Source organism: Oryctolagus cuniculus, chromosome 12 (genome assembly GCF_964237555.1).
Source record: "Oryctolagus cuniculus chromosome 12, mOryCun1.1, whole genome shotgun sequence".
NCBI classification, from domain to species: Eukaryota; Metazoa; Chordata; class Mammalia; order Lagomorpha; family Leporidae; genus Oryctolagus; species Oryctolagus cuniculus.
In genome coordinates, this window is record NC_091443.1 from 66,113,067 (window position 1) to 66,134,688 (window position 21,622).

Sequence of the window (21,622 nt, forward strand, 5' to 3'; positions counted from 1 at the left end):
CACCTGGCTCCTGGCTTCGGATCAGCGCGGTGCGCCGGCCGCAGTGCACCAGCCATGGCGGCCATTGGAGGGTGAACCAACGGCAAAAGGAAGACCTTTCTCTCTCTCTCTCTCTCTCACTGTCTACTCTGCCTGTCAAAAAATAAATAAATAAATAAAAGTGTTACACAGTGCTGCTCCTGAAGAGACATTTCAATTAGTTTTATATCACAAGTTATCTTTGTTCCTTTATCCCATTTATTTTTCATTGGTTAGTTCAGCCACGGCTTATTTCTGTGGGCACCTCCATACGCTTGGTGGACTGATGCCTGTTTTGCACACTCGTCACTCCCAAGGCACTTTGGAACTTGAGGTGGGAGACTGGAAGGATAACAGAAGGTAAGAGATCTACTCCGTAAAATAAAATTGACATGCTGAAGTTTTGCTGAAACAATGACAGTTTTCTTATTTATATCAAATGTTATTCCAGTTAAGGAAAACTTGAGACATAGATTTTTGAAAGTAATGTATGTATCTGTCAATCGTCTCTATGCAAAAGCCTTGTTACAGCAGTGATGTTTACAATACCATGTTACATTGAATTTTCAAGTTGTATCCACCAGGAAATAGTCTCAAACTCTAGTGTGCTCAAAAATTATAGAGGAGCTTATTAAAACTAAAAAATTTGGGGGGGCCGGCACTGTGGCTCACGTGGTTAATCCTCTGCCTGTGGCGCTAGCATCCCCTATGCTAGTCCCGGTTGCTCCTCTTCCAGTCTAGCTCTCTGCTGTGGCTCCAGAGGGCAGTGGAGGATGGCCTAAGTGCTTGGACCCTTGCACCCGCATGGGAGACCAGGAAGAAGCACTTGGCTCCTGGCTTCAGATCGGCGCAGCAGCCATTTGGGGAGTGAACCAGCAGAAGGAAGACCTTTCTCTCTGTCTCCCTTTCTCATTGTCTAACTCTGCCTGTCAAAAACAAAACAAAACAAAACAAAACTAAAAAATTTTCATTCTTGCTACTTGGAGATTTTGATTGTGTTGATCTGGATTGGGGGCCAAAAGACTTTATTTTTAAAAAGCCTTAAAAGGGGGCCGGTGCTGTGGCATAGCGGGTAAAGCCTCCGCCTGCAGTGCCAGCATTGCATATGGGCACTGGTTCGAGTTCCGGCTCCTCCACTTCCAATCCATCTCTCTGCTATGGCCAGGGAAAGCAGTAGAGGATGGCCCAAGTCCCTGCACTCACTTGGGAGACCCAGAAGAACCTCCTGGTTCCTGGCTCCAGATTGGCGCAGCTCCGACTGTTGTGGTGATCTGGGGAGTTAACCCAGCAGATAGAAGGCTTCCCACTCTCTTCTCTCTCTGTAACTCTGCCTTTCAAATAAATAAATAAATCTTTAAAAAAAATGCCTTATCAAGTGGTTCATGGGCAACACATTAAGAAACAAAAGGACTAGAAATGCCATTTCCCCCCCAACGAATTTTATATCTACCATTCTATTTATTGCTGCAAGATGTTAGTGATTTAAGTTCTTCAAATATATAATTAGTTTTACAAAGGTTAAAGTCTAGCAGAAAACAAATGTGTTTATCAAAAGCATATAGTAAGATTAACTTTTTTTCTCTTTTTTTTTTAGAAGTATTTAAGTGAAATAGTGTAAGTGTAAGAGTGTCATCTCATTGTTTTAACAAAATTGTTTAACCTATTCAAACCTAGTACTGTGGAAATATTAGGCACTTAAATATTTTGGAACTCAACATTTCATCTTCCTATTTTTAATTACCTCCATTTGGTAAAAAGCATCTTTATATCTTGGAAGGTATTTCCTCATTTTCGTTGGCTTTCCTGGAATTTATAAGAGCCATGCTTACAGCCTATAATTACTTGGCAACTATAATTACTTTGAGCTGAGACTTGTTATTCGTGGCTGTGAGACTGTGGGCTGGGCTGTGATTACCTTTTGTCACATAGCCTTCCTAACCCTTGATCAGCTTCTTTATTTCTTCTAATGCTGCAGTTAGAAGTTGTGATGTTAACTATGAAACCATTCCCTTCTTTCTCTTTCCTGAATTCCAACCTTGGTTTTATCTGGAGTTTTACTCGGAGTACCTAACCTTACCTACCCTTGTAAACATTTAAATTATATTAGTTGTAGTAGAATTTTTAAAAATAGCTAATAGATTAATAATATTAGGCCATGTCTTCTTGTGAATGCTAATAAATCCAGAAATATCAGTGGCTTAACACAATGAATGTTTATTTTTCATTCATATAAATCCAGTATGAGTTGGGGCACATCTTGTCCATGGGATGACTCAAGAATTCAGACTTTCTGCATCTCATAATGTCAATGTTTCAACATGCCAATACCAGGGCAGGGAAGAGAACACAGAGAACTCACACCCACTCTTATGTTTTGGAGCAGAAGTTGGTACATGCCACTTCTATTCACAGCCCACTGGCTGGAACTAGACCGCAGTCTAAAACCAGGGAGACTGGGAAACGCACAGGAGCGCATAGAGTATTTGGTTAGCACTGGTTTCTGCTCTGGTTAATCATTTCTTTTCTCAGTTTTAAAAGCTGAAAAATCATAAAACTCTGGTCCTCTTTAATTAATATTTCATACCTTTTATCTTGCATTTGGAAAAAAAAACTTTAATTTCTTTGAAATTATAGAAATAAAGATAGATGGAAAAAGGAGCATGAAAAGTTTCTAATTGTGCTCATCTCAACCTATGTTATGTAGCAATGCTGATGGGATGAAGAATGCCAGGTATTAGGCTTAGGATGAGTGGCTTAGGTTCAAAGTACAGTATTATATAGAAATAAAATGAATTAATTAAGTAACTATTTAAAAATTAAAACATGCATGCTATGTATTGGGCATTAAATTGGTTGCCTCAATCAGAGCCCAGTTGTAGAATAAAGTGATGGCACCAGGAAAGAAAGAGAAGCAATATTATTTATTCTGTATTCAAATTCATTGTGTAAAAAAGTCCTAGTTTTATATTTTTGCATTTATTCTGTGTATTACTTACAAACCTTATAACGTGAAGTGACTAAATTCCTTTATTGTCCTTTGCTCTCTAGGTACCGGATCTTTGCTTTCGATCATGATCTCTTCAGCTTTGCAGATTTGTCTTTTGACAAGTGGCCTGTGGTTCTCATCACCAATCCTAAACCACTGCTCTATACTTGTGTTAAACACGAACCACTAGAAAGACTCCTTCACTCAACACACATCAGGTATGTAGTCGTTTTTCAGAACTTACTTTCAGTTTGATGTTGATGGAGAATAAGTCTTTGTGATTTGCTCCCATGTGAAACTGTGATGTCCTTCTTTATGTTTCTCAATAATGGAAACATTGTATAAATTTCTTATCTTGTTCACATTTAATAAAAAATACATAATTTTTTTAAGCTGATGATATTCTAAAGCCATCTGGAAACCCATAATCCACTCATTCTTTTTTTTGAGCCTTTTCATTTGTATGTTTTTTCATTGTTATTATCAGGAGATACATATTCCATAGTATCCTATTTTTAAAAATTTATATTCCATATCAGAAATAGTTTTCATTTTGCTACGTAGCCTTTCAAACAAACAAAAGCTACACTCCTTAGGGAATAGAAAATTCAGTTTGCATGTAACTTCAACAATATAGATTACTGAATTTTAAGCAGATGTTAACATTCTTTTTGCAAAGAATCAAATAATTTTTTTCAAATTTCAGGGCATTTTAAAAATATACTCTATTTTATCTTAAAAAATAACATAACCTTTGGAAAATAGGGTGATGGGATTATAGAACATTTAGCCCCAATAGAACTTTTAGTCACATTTCTTAGTGTTCCTTCTGAGGCATAATCTTTTAGGCATGTTTCTACAATATAGGGCATAGTCTATTCCTTTTTTAAAATTTTATTTAAGTCATAGTCTATTTTAATGCCTGTTTTTTTCATTACAGACAATATATCACAATTTCACCATTTTTCTATCATGTTAGTGAACTTTTACTTTTTTAATTAAATTCTTTTTTTAAAGATTTATTTATCTATTTGAAAGAGTTACACAGAGAGAGAAGGAGAGGCAGAGAGAGAGAGAGAGAGGGAGGGAGGTCTTCCATCAGCTGGTTCACTCCCGAGTTGTGCCAACCCAAAGCCAGGAGCCAGGAGCTTCTTCCAGGTCTCCCACATGAATGCAGGGGCCCAAGGACTTGGGCCATCTTCTACTGCTTTCCCAGGCCATAGCAGAGAGCTGGATCGGAAGTGGAGCAGCCAGGACTCGAACCGGCACCCATATGGGATGCCGGCATTGCAGACGGCAGCTTAACCTGCTACGCCACAGCGCCAGCCCCAATTAAATTCTTTTTAATACTGGAAAAATATACATAACATAAAATGTGCCATTTTAACCATTTTTCAGTGTACAGTTCAGTAGTATTAAGTACATTCACATTGTTGTACAAACATAACCACTACCCATCTCCAGAATTTTTCTCATCTTCTAAAAGTGAACTTTTGTGCCCATAAACTGTAACACCCCATCCCCCTAACAAAGACCTTGACAACTTCCATTCTACTTTCTGTCCCCAAGAATTTGACTACTTTAGGTACCCTATATAAGTGCTTTTCTGTCTGACTTATTTCATTTAACATAATGTCCTTAAGGTTAAATCATGTTGGAGCACATGTCAGAATTTCCTTCTTTTTTGAGTCTGAATAACATCCCACATATGCCTCTACCACATTTTGTTTATCCTTTCATCTGAAGAAGACCCTTGGGCTGCATCCACCTTTTGACTATACTCATATTGAATAAATGCATCTGTGAACCTCGGTGTACAAATATCTGCTCAAGTCTCTCCTTTCATTTATTTTAGATAAGTATCCAAAAGTTGAATTGCTGGATCTTATAATAATTTATTTTTAAAGATTTATTTATTTATTTGAAGGTCAGAGTTACGGGGAGAGAATCAGAAAGAGAGAGAGATCTTCTGGCTTGACCAGGCCAGAGCCAGGAGCTTCATCCAGGTCTCTCACATGGGGGCAGCAACCAAATTAGTTGGGCCATCTTTTGCTGCTTTCCCACGCACATTAGCAGGGAATGGGATTGGAAGTAAAGCAGCCAGGAAGTAAACTAGTGCTCATGTGGGATGCCAGCATCACAGATGGCAGCTTTACCCAGTATGACACAATGTTGGCCTCAGTAATTCTGTTTAATTTTTTAAAGAGCTGCTTTACTGTTTTCTGTGGTGGGTATACCATTTTACATTCCCACCAGGAGTGCACCAGGCACCCAGTTACTTTTAAAAATAGATAATAATTCATAAGGTTGCCAAGAAAGATAAGTACCAAATTTATAGTCTTCTTATAATTATTAGTTGTTTAAAAATAGTATATAAAATAGTAAATAAAAATATTTACTAATTAATATGGAAGAAATGGTACCAAGCTGTTTATTTTTTTGACTACTAGTAAAAGTGAACACACATCTATCAGGCAGGTTTTTTTGGTTTTTGTTTTTAAGATTTATTTATTTATTTGAAAGTCAGAGTTAGAGAGAAAAAGATAGGGAGAGACAGAAAGATCTCCCATCTGCTAGTTTACTTCCCAAGTAGCCACAATGGCCAGGGCAGAGCCAGGCTGAAGCCAGGAGCCAGGAGCTTTATCTGGATTTTCCACATGGGTAGCAGGGGCCCAAGCACCTGGGACGTCTTCTGCTGCTTTTCCTAGGCCTTTAGGAGAGAGCTGGATTGGAAGTGGGGCAACTGGGACATGAACTGGCACCCATATGGGGTGCAGGTGTTGGTGGTACAGGCCAAAACTTTACCCACTACCCCACAGCACAGGACCCTCATGCAGGTTTTGTAATGGGAGCTGGATATCAGGGTTAGACATTATACTTATGAAAGGGCCCGGTAGCCCAGCCCTGGTTTTGACTTTGCTTCTGTTGGGCAGAATCAAATGAGTAGATGATAGGTTTGGCATTAGAATAGCAAAGTAACTTGTCTGCCCTGCATTCTCTGCCTAAGAGAAAAATCAGGGCTTCAGGAGTTTCTTCAGAAAGAACTTTGAGTAACCACAGCTGGATTTGTCAAAAGAAATTAATTTTCCTTTCTGAAAAGTAAAAGAATAGTTTCTGAATCCTTAGCAATTCAGGTTTGCTGATCTGTCCAACTCTAAAAGCCTCCATTTAGAAAAAAAATCGGATAGCTATCCTTACAGTTGTGCAATGTGTGGTACTGCCTCCACATATGTTTTTAGGTTACAATAAAGTTATTCTCCTTTTCAGAAACAATGACAAATGCCTAAAACCATGCATTTAATATATGCTCTCATTTTAGAGTCTTGGCCTTTTCCTTATCCTCCATTACTTCTGTCACAGTTAAGATTGATGGAGTTCATTTAGGGCAAGCTATTCACTTGTCTGGTCCTATTTTCATATTGAAGTGGAACCCCCAAAACTACAGTAATGGGACACATAACATAGAAGTGACTGTCCAGGTAAGTTAGTAATTTTTAGTTTGCTATGTTCTATGTTTTGGCTGTAGCAAAAATAAGCTCTGATTTGGAATTTCTTTTTTTATTCAGTTGATAAAGAAGCTGTTTAATTTAAAAAAAAAAGAAGAAGAAAACAACTAAATACACTTTATTTCATTCTGAAAATGAGCACTCATGAGTAGTTCTATTATTGGGCAAAAATGGGGCTGAGGAGAATGTACAACTACCTTTTTTTTTTTAAAATATTTATTTATTTGAAAGGCAGAGTTACAAGGAGAGAGGGAAAGGCAAAGAGAGATCTTCCATCTGCTGGTTTACTTCCTAAATGGCCACACCATTTGGGGCTGGGCCAGGCCAAAACCAGGAACCTGCAACTCCGTCCAGATCCCCCACATAGATAGCAGGGACTCAGGCACTTGGGCCATCTTCTTCTGCTTTCCCAGGCACATTAGCAGGGAGCTGAATTGGAAGTGGAGCAGCTGGAACATGAACCATTGCCCATACAGGATGCTGACATCCCAGGTGACATCTTAACCCACTACATCCCAAGGCCAGCTCCTATCCTTTTTTTAACCCCATGAAATCATTCTCGTTTTCTTCCAACTTTGGTTAGTCTTTTAAGATTGGGGAAAATTCCCCAGTATACCCAAAGATGATGGAATAGGTCAGAAAATCTGTATTTATGTATGCATGCCTTTGATTGCTGTCCGTAAGTATAGGAAAATTGTATCACTTTTTAAGAAAGATTTGTTTATTCACAAGGTAGTTACAGGGAGAGAGACAGAAAGAGACAGAGACCTTCAGTCTGCTGGTTCACTCCCCAAATGGCTGTAGCAGCCAGGTCTTGGCCAGGCTGAAATCAGGATCCAAGAACTCCTTCCTGGTCTTCCACATGAGTGGCAAGGACTCAACCACCTGGGCCATCTTCTGCTGCCTTCCTAAACATATTAGCAGGGGGCTGGATTAGGCAAAGCAGTCAGGTCTTGAAGTGTTACTTTGATATGGAATGCTAGCATTGCAAGTGGTAGTTCAATTTGCTAGCCCCTTTGTTACTTTTTGAGAGCTCTAGAACACAAATTTTCAAGGCATCAAAGGAACTTTTTTGTTTGGAAGATATGCATTTCTATATGCAATAACAGTCTGCCTGTCCTTGCTCTGATTCAGTTTGGGGCATTTAATTCATTAGCACCTATCAGAGTGGAAAGTGGTAATCATGACCAAAATAGAACAATGTAATCAAACTCTGCCAGGAATAAACTGTGCTCAGGAATTAGTTTCTAAGGAAAAAAAACTATCAATTTATACAACTTTATAATTTGATGATAGTTTGAAACTATTTAATTTCCTAGAGTTCTAATTTAAAACACCAAATAATCTTTCAGAAAGCACATGTAATTATTTTCATTATTTTTTTAATATGTTTTCCACAGAGACAGGAAGTATTTATTTACTGAGCTTCTTTTCAGGAGATGCCTGGCACTTAGAAGTTTTTACTTAATCCACAAAACAATCCCATGTGGTGGGTAGTTTTAGCCTTAGTTCATGGATGGAAGAATTTGTAGATCTGTACAAGAGGAGGTACTTTGCTATACCACCCTTCTTTGGAGTGTTCTGCATAGGAGGAAAAAGAAACCTGGAGGGAGGATGGACCCTTAATGTCTTTGCTATTAGAAACTGGATCATGTTGAAGATACCTGAGGACACAGATTCACCTACAATCAATTATTTCCCATCTTTATAGTTATGGGAATGAAACGATAGCAACCCATAACCAATCTTGTTTCATCTCGGCTTCTATCTGCTTTTCCCCTCCGTGTGCCATGATGTCATTTCATTGGTAACTGTGTCCGTATGTGTTACTAAAAGATAAGGGCTATTTTCAAAAATAAAATCATGACACCATATCACACCTGAAAAATTAAAATTCATTTCTTAATATCACACTATCCAGATGGCATTCATTTCTCACATTTTGTCATGTATATATGTGTGTACTTCAGAAAGGTCATGGAAACTTAGAATTAAAAGATAAATTAATGGGGCTAGCACTGTGGCATAGCAGGTTAAGCTGCTACCTGTAGTGCCGGCATCCCATGTGGGCACTGGTTTGAGTCCTGGCTGCTCCACTTCCATTCTAGCTCCCTGCTAATGTGCCAGAAAGCAGCGGGGTATGGCCCAAATCCTTGGGTCTGTGAACCCACATGGGTGACCTGGAAGAAGCTCCTGGCTCCTGGTTTCTGCCTGGCCCAGCCCCGGCCCTTGTAGCCATTTGGGGAGTGAACCAGTGGATGGAAGACCTCTCTCTAATTCTGCCTTTCAAAATAAATAAAATAATTTTTTTTTTCTTTTTGACAGGCAGAGTGGACAGTGAGAGAGAGAGAGACAGAAAGGTCTTCCTTTGCCATTGGTTCACCCTCCAATGGCCGCCACGGCTGGCGCGCTGCAGCTGGCACACCGCGCTGATCCGAAGCCAGGAGCCAGGTGCTTTTCCTGGTCTCCCGTGGGGTGCAGGGCCCAAGCACTTGGGCCATCCTCCACTGCACTCCCTGGCCACAGCAGAGAGCTGGCCTGGAAGAGGGGCAACCAGGACAGAATCTGGCGCCCCAACTGGGACTAGAACCCGGTGTGCCGGTGCCGCAGGTGGAGGATTAGCCTATTGAGCTGCAGCGCCAGCCTAAAATAAAATATTTTTAAAAAACAAAGATAACTTGGGTGCAAAAGTTCAAAAATCCATGCCTACTTTTTTCATATGACTCTTCGATGAACTTTTTGGAGATCTGTTATGTATTTCCTTTTGGTTGGTTCAAATCGGAATCCAAACAAGGGTCATGCATTGCATTCAGCTGATTGTGCCTTCCATCTTTTTCATTCTGTGTGTGCCATCCCTCCCTCATTCCATCCCCCTACCCTGCTCCCTGGCCCTACTCCTTACAATTTATTTGCTTTGGAAACTGCATCTTTGTTCCTGTACAGTATCCTGTATTCTGGGTTTTTGATGTTTACATCTGTCCCTGTGGTATCGTTTCACATGTTCCTCTACCCCCTGCCCCTGCCACCAGTTTCTATATGTAGGAGTTAGATTCAGCGGATTGATCAGATTTGAGTCTGTTTGCTTGACTACTTCATTACGTGTTTTATGCTTTTATCAGTATGCCCATCATATCTAGTTATCTCTCTCTTTTATAATGTTAACATAGATCAGTGTTTTCAAGGTTTGGTAGCCTTATCCAATGAGGTGTTTTTTAAATATTTAACAACCAGCTTGGGGTCATTGGTTTGTACCATTTCCCTAATTTGTACCAATTTCCATAGGATAAATATCCCTACCATGGTTGGTTTTAAACCACCAACACAATGATAACCAACTTGCAAAATTCCTGACACTTTAACAGTTGGCCCTTGTGAGCCAGGCAAGCTACGTCCCGCACACTGCTGTCTTATTCCTGAATCAGCTTTTCATTTTTAACAGTACTGCCTAGATTTATTTCTCATTAGAGTTATAAAATTGTGATATTCAATTGTCTCTCCTTTTAATGGGAATATCAATTATAATAGTCCTATAAAGGAAAAATGTTCTCATTTATTTTGTATCCAGATATAAAGTTCATACAAGAAATGTAGAATAAATTTTTGATTCTTTCCCCAACCCTCCTCCCCCACCTTTTTCTAAACCAGTTTTCAGAATAATGAGTTGTAAAAGGTGACCAATGGGCCTTTTATTTTTAGTAACATTATTTATGAATTTGAAGTTATAAAAATGTGTATTTGGTGTACATTTGGTCAACCCCTTGCATTTATTTATTTGTTTGTCAAATTGTTCCATCTTACACTAGTGGGAAACTCTTCATGTTGACTGCTAGGTCCTTTGACATAATCCCAATAGTCTTTGTTAGTTTTTTTACAAAGCATGACAAATATTCAAAGCTCTTGTGCATTTCTTACACAAGAACTAGTATCACCAATCTCTATAAGAGCACGGGTACATTGTAGTAAGAAATGGAATTTTGATACCACAATCTTAGCATGATCCAGAAAGTTCAGTGCTATTGCTTTGGTAATTATTTCTAGGCCTTTTTTAGTCAACAGAGGGAAATAAAGATTTTTTAAAAGAGAAAATAATTGTATGTGTTTATTTCTAGTTGAAGTCTAGAATTACAAGGTTTAAAATAAAAGCTACTAAAAATATTTATAGAGGAAGCAGGCTTTTAGCCTAGCAGTTAAGATGGCCTCTTCTCACATCCCACATCCCACATCAGGGTGCCTGGATTCAATACCTTCCTTTGACTCTAGCCTCTCACTAATGCCGACCTTGGGAGGCAGCAGTGATGGCCCAGGTAACTGGGTTCCAGCCACCTACATGGGAGACTTGGATTATGATCCTGGCTCCATGCTTCAGCTGTGGCCCAGCCCTAGCCACTGCATGCATTTGGGGAGTGAACCATCAGATGAGAGCTCTTTCTTTTTCACAAATATTTTTTTTAAAGAACATTTTAGAAGTGTTTATAGGGAAATTAAAAGTAAATTTAAAAAACGAAGATGTTCAGAGATAACTAACAAAAATTACTGGGAATTTTTGTAAGTAATTTGTGTGAAGTAGAACATTATACAAATTTATTTTTTATCTGAAAGAGAGAGAGAGCAAGCAAGCAAGGTCCCATCTGGTTACTGTCCAGATGCCCACAGGGCTGGGCCAAGCTGAAGCTGAGAACTAGAAATTCTGTCCAAGTCTCTCACATGTGTAGCAGAAACTCAATTACTTTGCAACATCACTGCTGCCTCCGAAGTCTGCATTGGCAGGAGGCTGCAGTGAAGAACTGGAGCTAGGAATTGAAACCAGGTACTCTGATGTGGTCCACAGGCACCTTAACCCCTAAGCTAAAAGCCTGCACCTTATACATTTTAAATGTGCATGCAAGTCACCTCTGTGCTGTGCTTATAACTAGGATTCTGCTGGAAGAAGTAAGAATGTTCACCACACATTTTCTATTCAAGAAAATATTCATCTCACATTTGATCCCCTGGCATCCTTTATTCTCCTTACTGAGCACTGCACCGTGGTGAGTGAATTCAGTTAAACATGTGTGTTTTTATTGGATTTGGTGACTGCAAAGTCATGAATAATATAGTCATATGACAAGAAAGCTGAAGTTTATAAAATTAAAGTTTAGTTATTTGTCTAGATTAAAAGAATCAAATGCTTTTAAATTCATTTGAATTAAAAGATGCAGAGGCATGGAGAAGTCATTTGAAACCTGGTTCTACTTAATGTGATAAAACCAGAATAACTACGAGGTTTACAATGACTGTCCTAACTTATTTCTTCTTATATAAGTACTATATTTCTCAATGTAGAAGACAGAGAACTTAGAAATAAACTGATATTCATTATAACCATTGTATTTGACATTGTGATACTCTATTTTTCTCTCTCATATATACTACATATATATATAAAACATAGTATTGTACTGTCATTTTATTTTGCCATCTTATTTTTTCCCAATGAATAAATTTGTTTTAACTATTTTCTTGTATCAACTTGTATTCTTTTATAATATGATATTAGCTACATTATATTATCAAGATAAACCTTAATTTATTTAACTACTTCCCTGTTTTGGGACATTTGCTTCCAATTTTTCTCTCTACTTTATAAATAATACTTGTAACTAAGTTTTTACATATATCTAATATAGTTTCTAGGGATAAATTCCTAGAATTGCTGGATCAAAGGGTAGGCACATTATTTTATATACTTTACTTTTTATTATAGAATTATACAAAATATTTCATTAAAATATAACTGTTATGAGGGCAGGCATCTTTGTATTTGGGAACCTGAGTGTACATATGAATCACCTGGGGTATTACTAGACTATAGATTCTGATTCAGTGGGGCTGAGGTGGGACCCGAGATTCGATGTTCCTAACAGGCTCAAGATTCTAGTGATGATCTAGGACCAATTTTGGGAAACAAGCACTTAGATCACCTGTCTTTACTGAGTCCATCTCTTAAGTGAATGACTGCTTGTTGGAGAAAAGCAAAGATCAGTCTCTGCTTGCTCAACCTTGCTCAACCTGCAGTGTACTGTATACTGCTATTTTATGCTTACACAACTTTAGATAAAACAAACTACCCTCTCCTAATACAATAGCAGTGTACTATTTTAATTTGATCACTTAATATAACTGTATTTAACTACTTAGCTTCAAGATTTGTCTAAGTATGGAAATTCAGAAAGTCATGCTGAGACAATGTATGCTTTTCCTAATTGGTAGATCAGATGTTTTGATTTTTTTTTTTTTTTTTTTTTTTTTTGAAGACAGAGTTACAGAGAGAGGTAGAGATAGAGAGACAGAGAGAGAGGTCTTCTATCCACTGGTTCACTCCCCAGATGGTCACAATGGCCAGAGCTGGGCTGATCCAAAGCCAGGAGCCAGGAGCTTCTTCTGCATCTCCCACGTGGGTGCAGGGGCCCAAGCACTTGGGCCATCCTCTGCTGCTCTGCCAGGCCACAGCAGAGAGCTGGATTGGAAGAGGAGCAGCCGGGACTAGAACCGCGCCCATATGGGATGCCGGCGCCTCAGGCCAGGGCTTTAACCCGCTATACCACAGTGCCAGCCCCCAAGATGTTTGATTCTCTTTGACCATATATTTTTCAACTAGAGTAATTTTTTGTTAGTGATGATTAAAAGAAAAAAAGAAACTGTTTCTCTGTACTTTCATTGGTACCAAATAACCCTTCAATTCTTGGACACTGGGTATTTTACAGTTAACTCAGTTCTGAGCCTAGCTCCCAGGAGTTAGCACAGACCCCAGGTTAAGAGCTTAGTCCCACAAGACCTCCCAATTCAGATGCCAGTTGTAAGTCCCGGTTATCACCTGTGCTTTGGCCAACAGGCTCTAAAATCAGAGGTTCCCAAGGCTCCTAGAAGAGCTCACAAAACTCAGGAAAACAGCTTATTTACTAGACTGCCATTTTATTATGAAAAAAGTACAACTCAGGAACAGCCCAATGGAAGAGGTGCATGGGGCACAGAGTGGGGCAGGGCTAGAAGCTTCCAAACACCCTCCAGGCACACACGGCCTTCACCTTGGCAGCATCTCCATGTGCTCACCAACCTGAAAGCTCTCTGAATCTCTTTGGTTAGGGTTTCTAGGGAAAGGTCATCATGTAGGCGTAATTAATTTAACAGTTGGCCATTAGTGATTAATGCAACCTGTGGTAGTGGGAAACCCCCACCCTTCAGGGCTTTTCAAAAGTCACTTTATTAACAAACTGATGAAGATGAAAGGCGCTTGTGGTGAGTAACAAGATACTTCTTTCAGTTTTTCACTCCAGAGTTATTTGAGGAGTCAGGGACAAAAACCAAAGACATGCGGCTTTTTTTGTTAATATTTATTTTTTTCACCTACTTGAAAGGCATATCAGAGAGAGCAAGAGGGAGAGAAGGAGATCTTCTGTCTGCCCTTTCACTCCCCAAATGCCCACAACAGTCAGCACTGGGTCATGCTGAAGTCAAGAGTCTGCAACTGCATCCGGGTAGCTGGATTGGAAGTGGAGGAGCCAGGATTTGAACCAGGAACTCCCAGATGGGATGCAGGCATCCTAAGACATGGCTTAACCCAGTGATCTACGATGCGCACCACCACATGTGACTTTGACTGAGATACATACTGAGAAGTGCATTTACATAATTTTGTCATTGTGTGAACACCATGGAATGTACTTAGACTGACTAAGATGGCTATGATGCTACCTGGCAATATAATCTTAAGGAACCACTACCCATAAATGGTCCATCAATGACCAAAAAGTCGTTATGCAGCCCATGACTGTATAACAAAACATGCTCCTCAGGACTGTTTCTCTTAGAACATTGCAAGGGTTGGGGGCCAGCATTGTGGCACAGCAGGTTAAGCTGCTGCCTGCAACACCAGCATCCCATGTGTGTACTGGTTTGAGTCCTGACTGCTCCACTTCTGATCCAGCTCCCTGTTAATGTGTCTGGGAGAGCAATAGAAGATGGCCCATGATGAACTTCCAGACTCCTGATTTTGGCCTGGCCCAACCTTGACACTGCAGCCATTTCAGGAGTGAGCCAGCAGATGGAAAATCAATCTCTCTCTTTTTCTCCCTCCCTCCCTTTGTAAATATGCCTTTCAAATAAATAAATCTGAAAAAAATTCCTGCCACTAAGATTTTCTTTAAAAAAGAAAAAGAAAATTGCAACATCTGTCCAGGCGCTGGAACAAAGACCAAAATATATATTTGTATTATGTCTAATATCACAGATGCTGTTTCCATTTTTGTTAATGAGGCCAGTTTAAGCACCTCACATGACTGTACACATGCATCTGTTTTCACATCAACTTCTCTTTCTCTGCAGATGCGGATCTTTTTTGTGATGATTGTGCTGATCCAGCTTGCTATTCTCATTACTTTTAGGTATCTAGGATACCCAAAGCTTAAAGGTAAGTCTTGGTTCCTTTTATTGTTAGAAGACTTTATTTCACAGTATCACATAATGTCCTCACTAATACCAAGTGATAAATAACAGCATAAATTGTCTTTGTGTGCTCTGTGAAGTGCATCCTTTTAAACCATCATTCTTCCACAATATTCTTATCTTGAAAAAAATTCAGTTTTTGTGCTACCTTGTAGTACAATTAGGCTCAACCAAAATGAGGGGGAAAGTCACAATATAGCTCAAAATGATCAGCTTTTAATGTAAGTAGCAAGTTCATTTTCATATGAAATACTTTTAAACAGGAAAAAATCCCCTGTTAATTTAAATAATTAAAGATAAAAAATACATACCTGCTTTGTGCCTAGCACCTTCATAACGTCTGTGAAGTCTATTGAGTCTTGCCCCCATTAAGGAGGTAATAAAGAGTTGGCACACCACCTCTGATAGAGGCTAAAAATTTTGTCAAGACTTACAGGTGCAAGTTTGGAGCATTCACAGGGCTGTTGGCTAATTATTCTCTCCAGAGTAGTATCCCTTTAGTAAACCTAGGCTGAGTCCACTTGAAAGTCATGCTTTTAATGACCTTTTGGAACAATGAGCAAAATAATAATAAATTTTCCACATATTATGCATTTTCTAATAAATAACTGTTTGTAACTATATGAAAGCACTAGTGTTGACTATTTAGCAGTGATTAGTTATAGACATGTAGGTTCAGCTGGATAACTTCTCTCCCTAGTTTTCAGCTGTTGCCATCATTCACTGCTTAATCTAACTTTGATTCTATCAGTTGTCTCTGCTTAGGCTAATGGCTAACAAGTGAGAAATTTGGAATGGTCCTTTTTGTCTTCCAATGTTTTTGGTCTACTTGAAACCCTCTTCATTCTTTCTTCTTTCTTGCAGTGATTCTCAAACCTGCAGCACATCAGAATCACCCATGGACATTTAAAAATATATGGAGGCCAAGTCCTATTTCAGATTTACTGAATTGAAATATCTGTGAATCTGTAGTTAATTAATTTATTTAGAGACAAAGAGAGAGAGGAAGAACAGAGAAACTTCTCATCTGCTGGTTCACTGTCCCCAGATCCCTGCCATTGCTGGGACTGGGCTGGGCCAAAGCTAGAAGCCTGGAACTCAGTCCACCCTTGCTACACTCTCATCCCATATTGGAGTGCCGGTTTGTCTTTGCTGCTGTACTTCCAATACAGATTCCTGCTAATGTGCCTGGGAAAACAGTGACTAATGGCCCAAGTACTTGAGTTACTGTCACTCTTGTAGGAGATTTGGATGGAATTCCTGGCTCCTAGCTGTTACCAGCATTTGAGGAGTGAACCAGCAGATGGAAGATCTCTATCTTTCCCCTTTCACTCCGTCACTCTGCCTTTGAAACAAACAAACAAATAAATAAATCTTTTTAAAAAGAATGGAAAAGGTTTGATATTTCTTTGATACATTTTTCCATATTTTGATACAGCTTTTGAAAGATTGTATAGTTCAATAAATCTAGAAAACAGACTTATCATCCATTGAAAAAAGAACTATCTTCCACACCTACAAGAAGATAAAATAGTATAGTCCTCTGGCAGATATGTCTGTTGTTTTCAGCAATTATATGTATAATATATATGTAGTTCCAATAATATTGTTATAATTATAATAATTATATGCATCTCTTTATATGTGGCCTCACAACTATATCATTTCTTTGAACTTTCTACCCTCTACAGTTCTAAATTTTTTGGCTCCCAGTAATCTGACTTTAAGGTGGTGTCTTCTGTGTGATTATTACATAACAAAATCTGCTGAATATATAGTAGTAGATAGCTTATTGAAGTCATACAGGATATGTTATTAAGAAACTGAACTTTACTTGTGTTCACTGGATTTTTCAACTTATTCTGTTTAGCGCCTCCAGGATGTATAAATCTGACATCATTTTCTCTTCATATTTTGAGCAAAATAAACATCTTCTACTATTCTATGTTGTTGCTGACTGTATATACAGTGTTGGGTAAGTAAATGAGTAAGCTTGAAATTGTGAAAAATTCTGCCGCAGTACATTTTGAGAATTTTGGCAACAGAATAATTTAGGTTCTTAAGGTTAGAACAAATGGCACATGGATTTTTCATAAATCATTTCCTGAGATGTGGTTTTGGGAAATAAAGTTCTTTTCCTAACATGTAAAAAGGACATTTAGTCAACACCAAGTTAAGGGCACCAAGACGACCATTAAAGAATTAGTACTTTTGTAGAAACCTCCTCAGAGCAACCTTCTTTGATTACCTTAAAGTTTTATCCTTATTTCATTATACTTTTTATTTCCTTTTAAAGATTTTATTTATTTATTTATTTATTTATTTTAACAGGCAGAGTGGATAGTGAGAGAGAGAGAGACAGAGAGAAAGGTCTTCCTTTTGCCGTTGGTTCACCCTCCAATGGCCGCCGCGGTTGGTGCGCTGCGGCCGGCGCACCGCGCTGATCCGATGGCAGGAGCCAGGAGCCAGGTGCTTTTTCCTGGTCTCCCATGGGGTGCAGGGCCCAAGCACCTGGGCCATCCTCCACTGCACTCCCTGGCCACAGCAGAGAGCTGGCCTGGAAGAGGGGCAACCGGGACACAATCCGGCGCCCCGACCAGGACTAGAACCTGGTGTGCCGGCGCCGCTAGGCGGAGGATTAGCCTAGTGAGCCGCGGCGCGGGCCAAGATTTATTTATTTATTTGAGAGGCAGAGAGAGAGAGAGGTCTTCCATCCACTGGTTCACTCCCCACATGGCCTCAATGGCCAGAGCTACACCAATCCAAAGCCAGGAGCCAGGAGCTTCTTCTGGGTCTCCCACATGGGTGCAGGGGCCCAAGGACTTGGGCTGTCTTCTGCTTTCCTGGGCCACAGATGAGAGCTAGATCGGAAGTGGAGCAGCCGGGACTTGAATTGGCGCCCATATGGGATGCCAGCAATGCAAAAGCGCCCTACCCACTACTCCACAGTGCTGGCCCCTCCATGAACTTTTAAAAAATTATTTATTTTGTTGACAGAAAGAGATAGACAGATGAGATCTCCCCAAACACACAATAGCTGAGACATACCCAAGCTGGGACTCAGGAACTCAATCTGGGATTTCCCACGTGGGTGGCAGGGACCCAAGAACTTGAGGCATTTCTGCTGCCTCCCATGGTACACATTAGCAGGAAGCTGGAATCAGAAGTGGAGCCAGAACTCAAACCCAGGCATTCCAATAAGGATATAGGTATCCCAAGCAGCATCTTAACCACTGTGCCAAATGCCTACCCCTTCATGAACGTTGTGATGACCCTCTCATATGTAATCAAAGTGAAAGCTGTCTAATCTCTTTTTCTGGTCTTTGCCTCTCTCAGGGCCTTGGTTTTGTGGTGAAATCACTGATGGCAATTTGGGTTGCTGCTTTTCCTTTGGGACCTTTGTTAGTGGACATTTCCTACAAGGCAGTGTAACGTTTCTGTTTGGAATTCTCCAGGTAAGAAGTCAGAAATGAAGTTCAAGAGAATCTTGGCCTTGTTGGACTGATTGTATAACGGTTATAAATAAATTCAAAAGCCCTAAACTAAATACCATAAATCCTAAATACCATAAATCCTCTTCCTACTTTATTTTCAGGGCAATCTTTGATAACTGATGTTTTGTTTGCTTTTAGAGTGCTTCCTAAATTTTGCCTTCTTCCACTCACACGTCTAAAATACATTTTTGGCAGGGTTTCTACGAAGAGGTTTTTATTTGTTTCATTGTATTTTTTCATTGATAACAAATGAAATTTGGGACTCATGGTAGAGTAAAATTATAGATTCTGAGTAAACCAAAATGGATTATGGTAATGAAGAAGGAAAATGTTTCAGAGGGAGGGAAAGAAAAAGAAGATACAGGAGAAAAGTGGGTCACTTACTCAGTGGAAATTGCACAAAGCAAAGACTAGACCTAGGCTTTCCAGGGATAGCCTAGCCGCATGCTTATTTGGATATCATTGATATCTTGGATTTACATTTGATTCTTCTATTTTTTTTAAATATTTATTTTATTTATTTGAAAGACAGAGTTACAGTGAGAGGTAGAGACAGAGAAAGAGGTCTTCCATCTGCTGGTTCACGCCCCAGATGGCCTCAATAGCCGGAGCTGTGCCAATCCGGAGCCAGGAGCCAGGAGCTTCCTCCAGGTCTCCCATGTGGGTGCAGGGGCCCAAGGACTTGGGCCATCCTCCACTGCTTTCCCAGGCCATAGCAGAGAGCTGGATCAGAAGTAGAGCAGCCAGGACTAGAACCAGCACCCATATGGGATGCCAGCGCTTCAGGCCAGGGCTTTAACCCGCTGCACCGGCCCTTACATTTGATTCTTTTAAAACAAACACATAACACCCCTCCCCCCAAAATCCTGATCCATAGCAAAACTCCATAAACAAATTTGAAAAGTATCTACCTGTTTATTTTATTCACCTAATAGACTCTGAAATAAGTTGGAATTCTGTAAGAGATGCAAAAACATTTAAGTGTTCAAAATGAGTTCAAGGCCTCCAAACAGGGCAGTAAAACACGATCAGCAGGATTAGAGACAGCAGAGTAGGGGCAACCTCTGCCTCATGGATGCTGACCTGCTCCAGACTGTTGCGTGCAGAGCGGCGTTGTAGCTGTCAGTAGGTCTGGGTCCAGTTCCGTTTTCAGTTAGGTAGATGGAGGTTGTCGGTCAGGAACACTTTGTTTAGATTTATTCATTTGATGGGTAGAGTGACATAGAGAGAAACAGGCAGAGACAGACATATCTTCCGTCTGCTGGTTTACTGCCCAAATGCCCACAACAGCCAGAACCCTATTCAATTCTCCCACATGTGTAACAGAAACCCAGGTTCTCTGGGCCATCATCAGCTGCCTCACAGGCTTGTTAGAAGTGCAGAGTAACCAGAACCTAAACAGGGCAGTCTGATAGTGGGATGCAGGCATCCCAAGCAGTGGCTTAGCCCTCTGCCACAATGCCTGCTCCCAGGAGCACCGTAATGCCATGTGGAACTTGAACCTCACCAAAAGGCAAGGCTTTCTCTTTTGTAAATGTTAACATTCATATTTTAATAAATATATCATCCAGGCCCATGATGGCCAAATCTAAATCTCTGACCTAGACATCTTTTCACTTCAAGTGCCTACACAACCAAACGCCATTTCATATCTTCCTTTAGATGTCTAACAGGCACCTCACCTTAATATTATGTCTCTGTTCCTCTGCAGTTTTTTCTTTTCTTTTCTTTTTTAAATTTACTTATTTGAAAATCAAAGTTACACAGAGAGAAAGAGAGGTCTTCCATCCAATGGTTCACTCCCCAGTTGAACGCAACGGCCAGAGCTGCGCCGATCCAAAGCCAGGAGCCAGAAGCTTCTTCTGGGTCTCCCACATGGGTGCAGGAGCCCAAGGACTTGGGCCGACTTTGACTGCTTTCTTAGGCCATAGCAGAGAGCTTGATGGGAAGTGGAGCAGCTGGGTCTCGAACCTGCACCCATATGGGACACCGGTGCTTCAGGCCAGGGTGTTAACCCACTGCGCCACAGCACTGGCCCCCTTCTGCAGTTTTCCACACATGTCTCAATGTGAAACCCTTTAGGAGCAGTGACTGGATCTGGGTCCTGCTGACTGGTCCCATTTTTTCCTGGCTCTTCATGCTCTAGGAGCATTGCCTTACAGAGGCCAAGACTTCTCCCACCTCCAGGCTTTTTTGGTTCCTTATGCCTGGAATGTGCTTCCCTCTGTTGACTCGTTCCTATCCATCAGCCTCACACAACCTAGTTCCCAGTTACCTTCTCATGATCCACTTGTTTCCTTCATTGAACATATCAGAGTCTGTGATTTTATGTACTTTGGGTCTCTAGTCTCCTTGTTAGAATGCTATGATGAGGGCCAGCGCCGCGGCTCAATAGGCTAATCCTCCACCTAGCAGCACCAGCACACCGGGTTCTAGTCCCTGTCAGGGCGCTGGATTCTTTCCCGGTTGCCCCTCTTCCAGGCCAGCTCTCTGCTGTGGCCAGGGAGTGCAGTGGAGGATGGCCCAAGTGCTTGGGCCCTGCACCCCATGGGAGACCAGGATAAGTACCTGGCTCCTGCCTTCGGATCAGCGTGGTGCGCCGGCCGCAGCGCACCAGCCGTGGCGGCCATTGGAGGGTGAACCAACAGCAAAAGCCTGTCTTTCTGTCTCTCACTATCCACTCTGCCTGTCAAAAAAAAAAAAAAAAAAAAAAAAAAAAGAATGCTATGATGGATCTGTTTTGTCTTGTTCACCACTTCGTCCTTAGAGTCTAGCTACATAATAGGTGCTCAGTATGTACTTGTTGAGTAAGTGAATCGTATAAGTTAAAGTTGGATTATAACTCAGATCTTCTAATCTATATTTCAGCATTCATTATGCTGCCTCAAAAAATAAAGATAAATAAAAAATAGAAAAGCACTAATACTCACCTCCCCCCCCCCCATTCTGTTTGTGTGTATATAATTATTCAATTCCAACGTAAAACACTATTAGATACCTACTGTGGATGGAATGCTGTAGTACAGATTGAGGCCTCAACATGAATTGATTCTTTACCTGAACACAGGCAAATACACAACTAGCCACAAGTCAGCTATTGTGTTGTAAGTGAATGTGACCGACACTTAGTGAGACAG

General features: G+C 40.3%; 1 protein-coding gene across 10 annotated transcripts in view; it reads left to right on the plus strand.

The window, feature by feature from the left end:
- The window catches only part of TMEM62 (transmembrane protein 62), a 37,566-nt gene that overhangs the window by 14,689 nt on the left and 1,255 nt on the right, over positions 1–21,622 (plus strand). For 9 of the 10 annotated variants that reach the window (XM_002717952.5, XM_008269116.4, XM_070054081.1 and 6 more), the window contains 7 exons: positions 256–378; positions 3,067–3,222; positions 6,324–6,483; positions 11,424–11,537; positions 14,872–14,956; positions 16,862–16,966; positions 18,328–18,446. In XM_002717952.5, coding sequence (XP_002717998.2) covers positions 256–378; positions 3,067–3,222; positions 6,324–6,483; positions 11,424–11,537; positions 14,872–14,956; positions 16,862–16,966; positions 18,328–18,446 — 862 coding nt within the window. The remainder of the gene's footprint in view (positions 1–255; positions 379–3,066; positions 3,223–6,323; positions 6,484–11,423; positions 11,538–14,871; positions 14,957–16,861; positions 16,967–18,327; positions 18,447–21,622) is intronic. The other variant, XM_051822043.2, reaches the window with a different exon arrangement.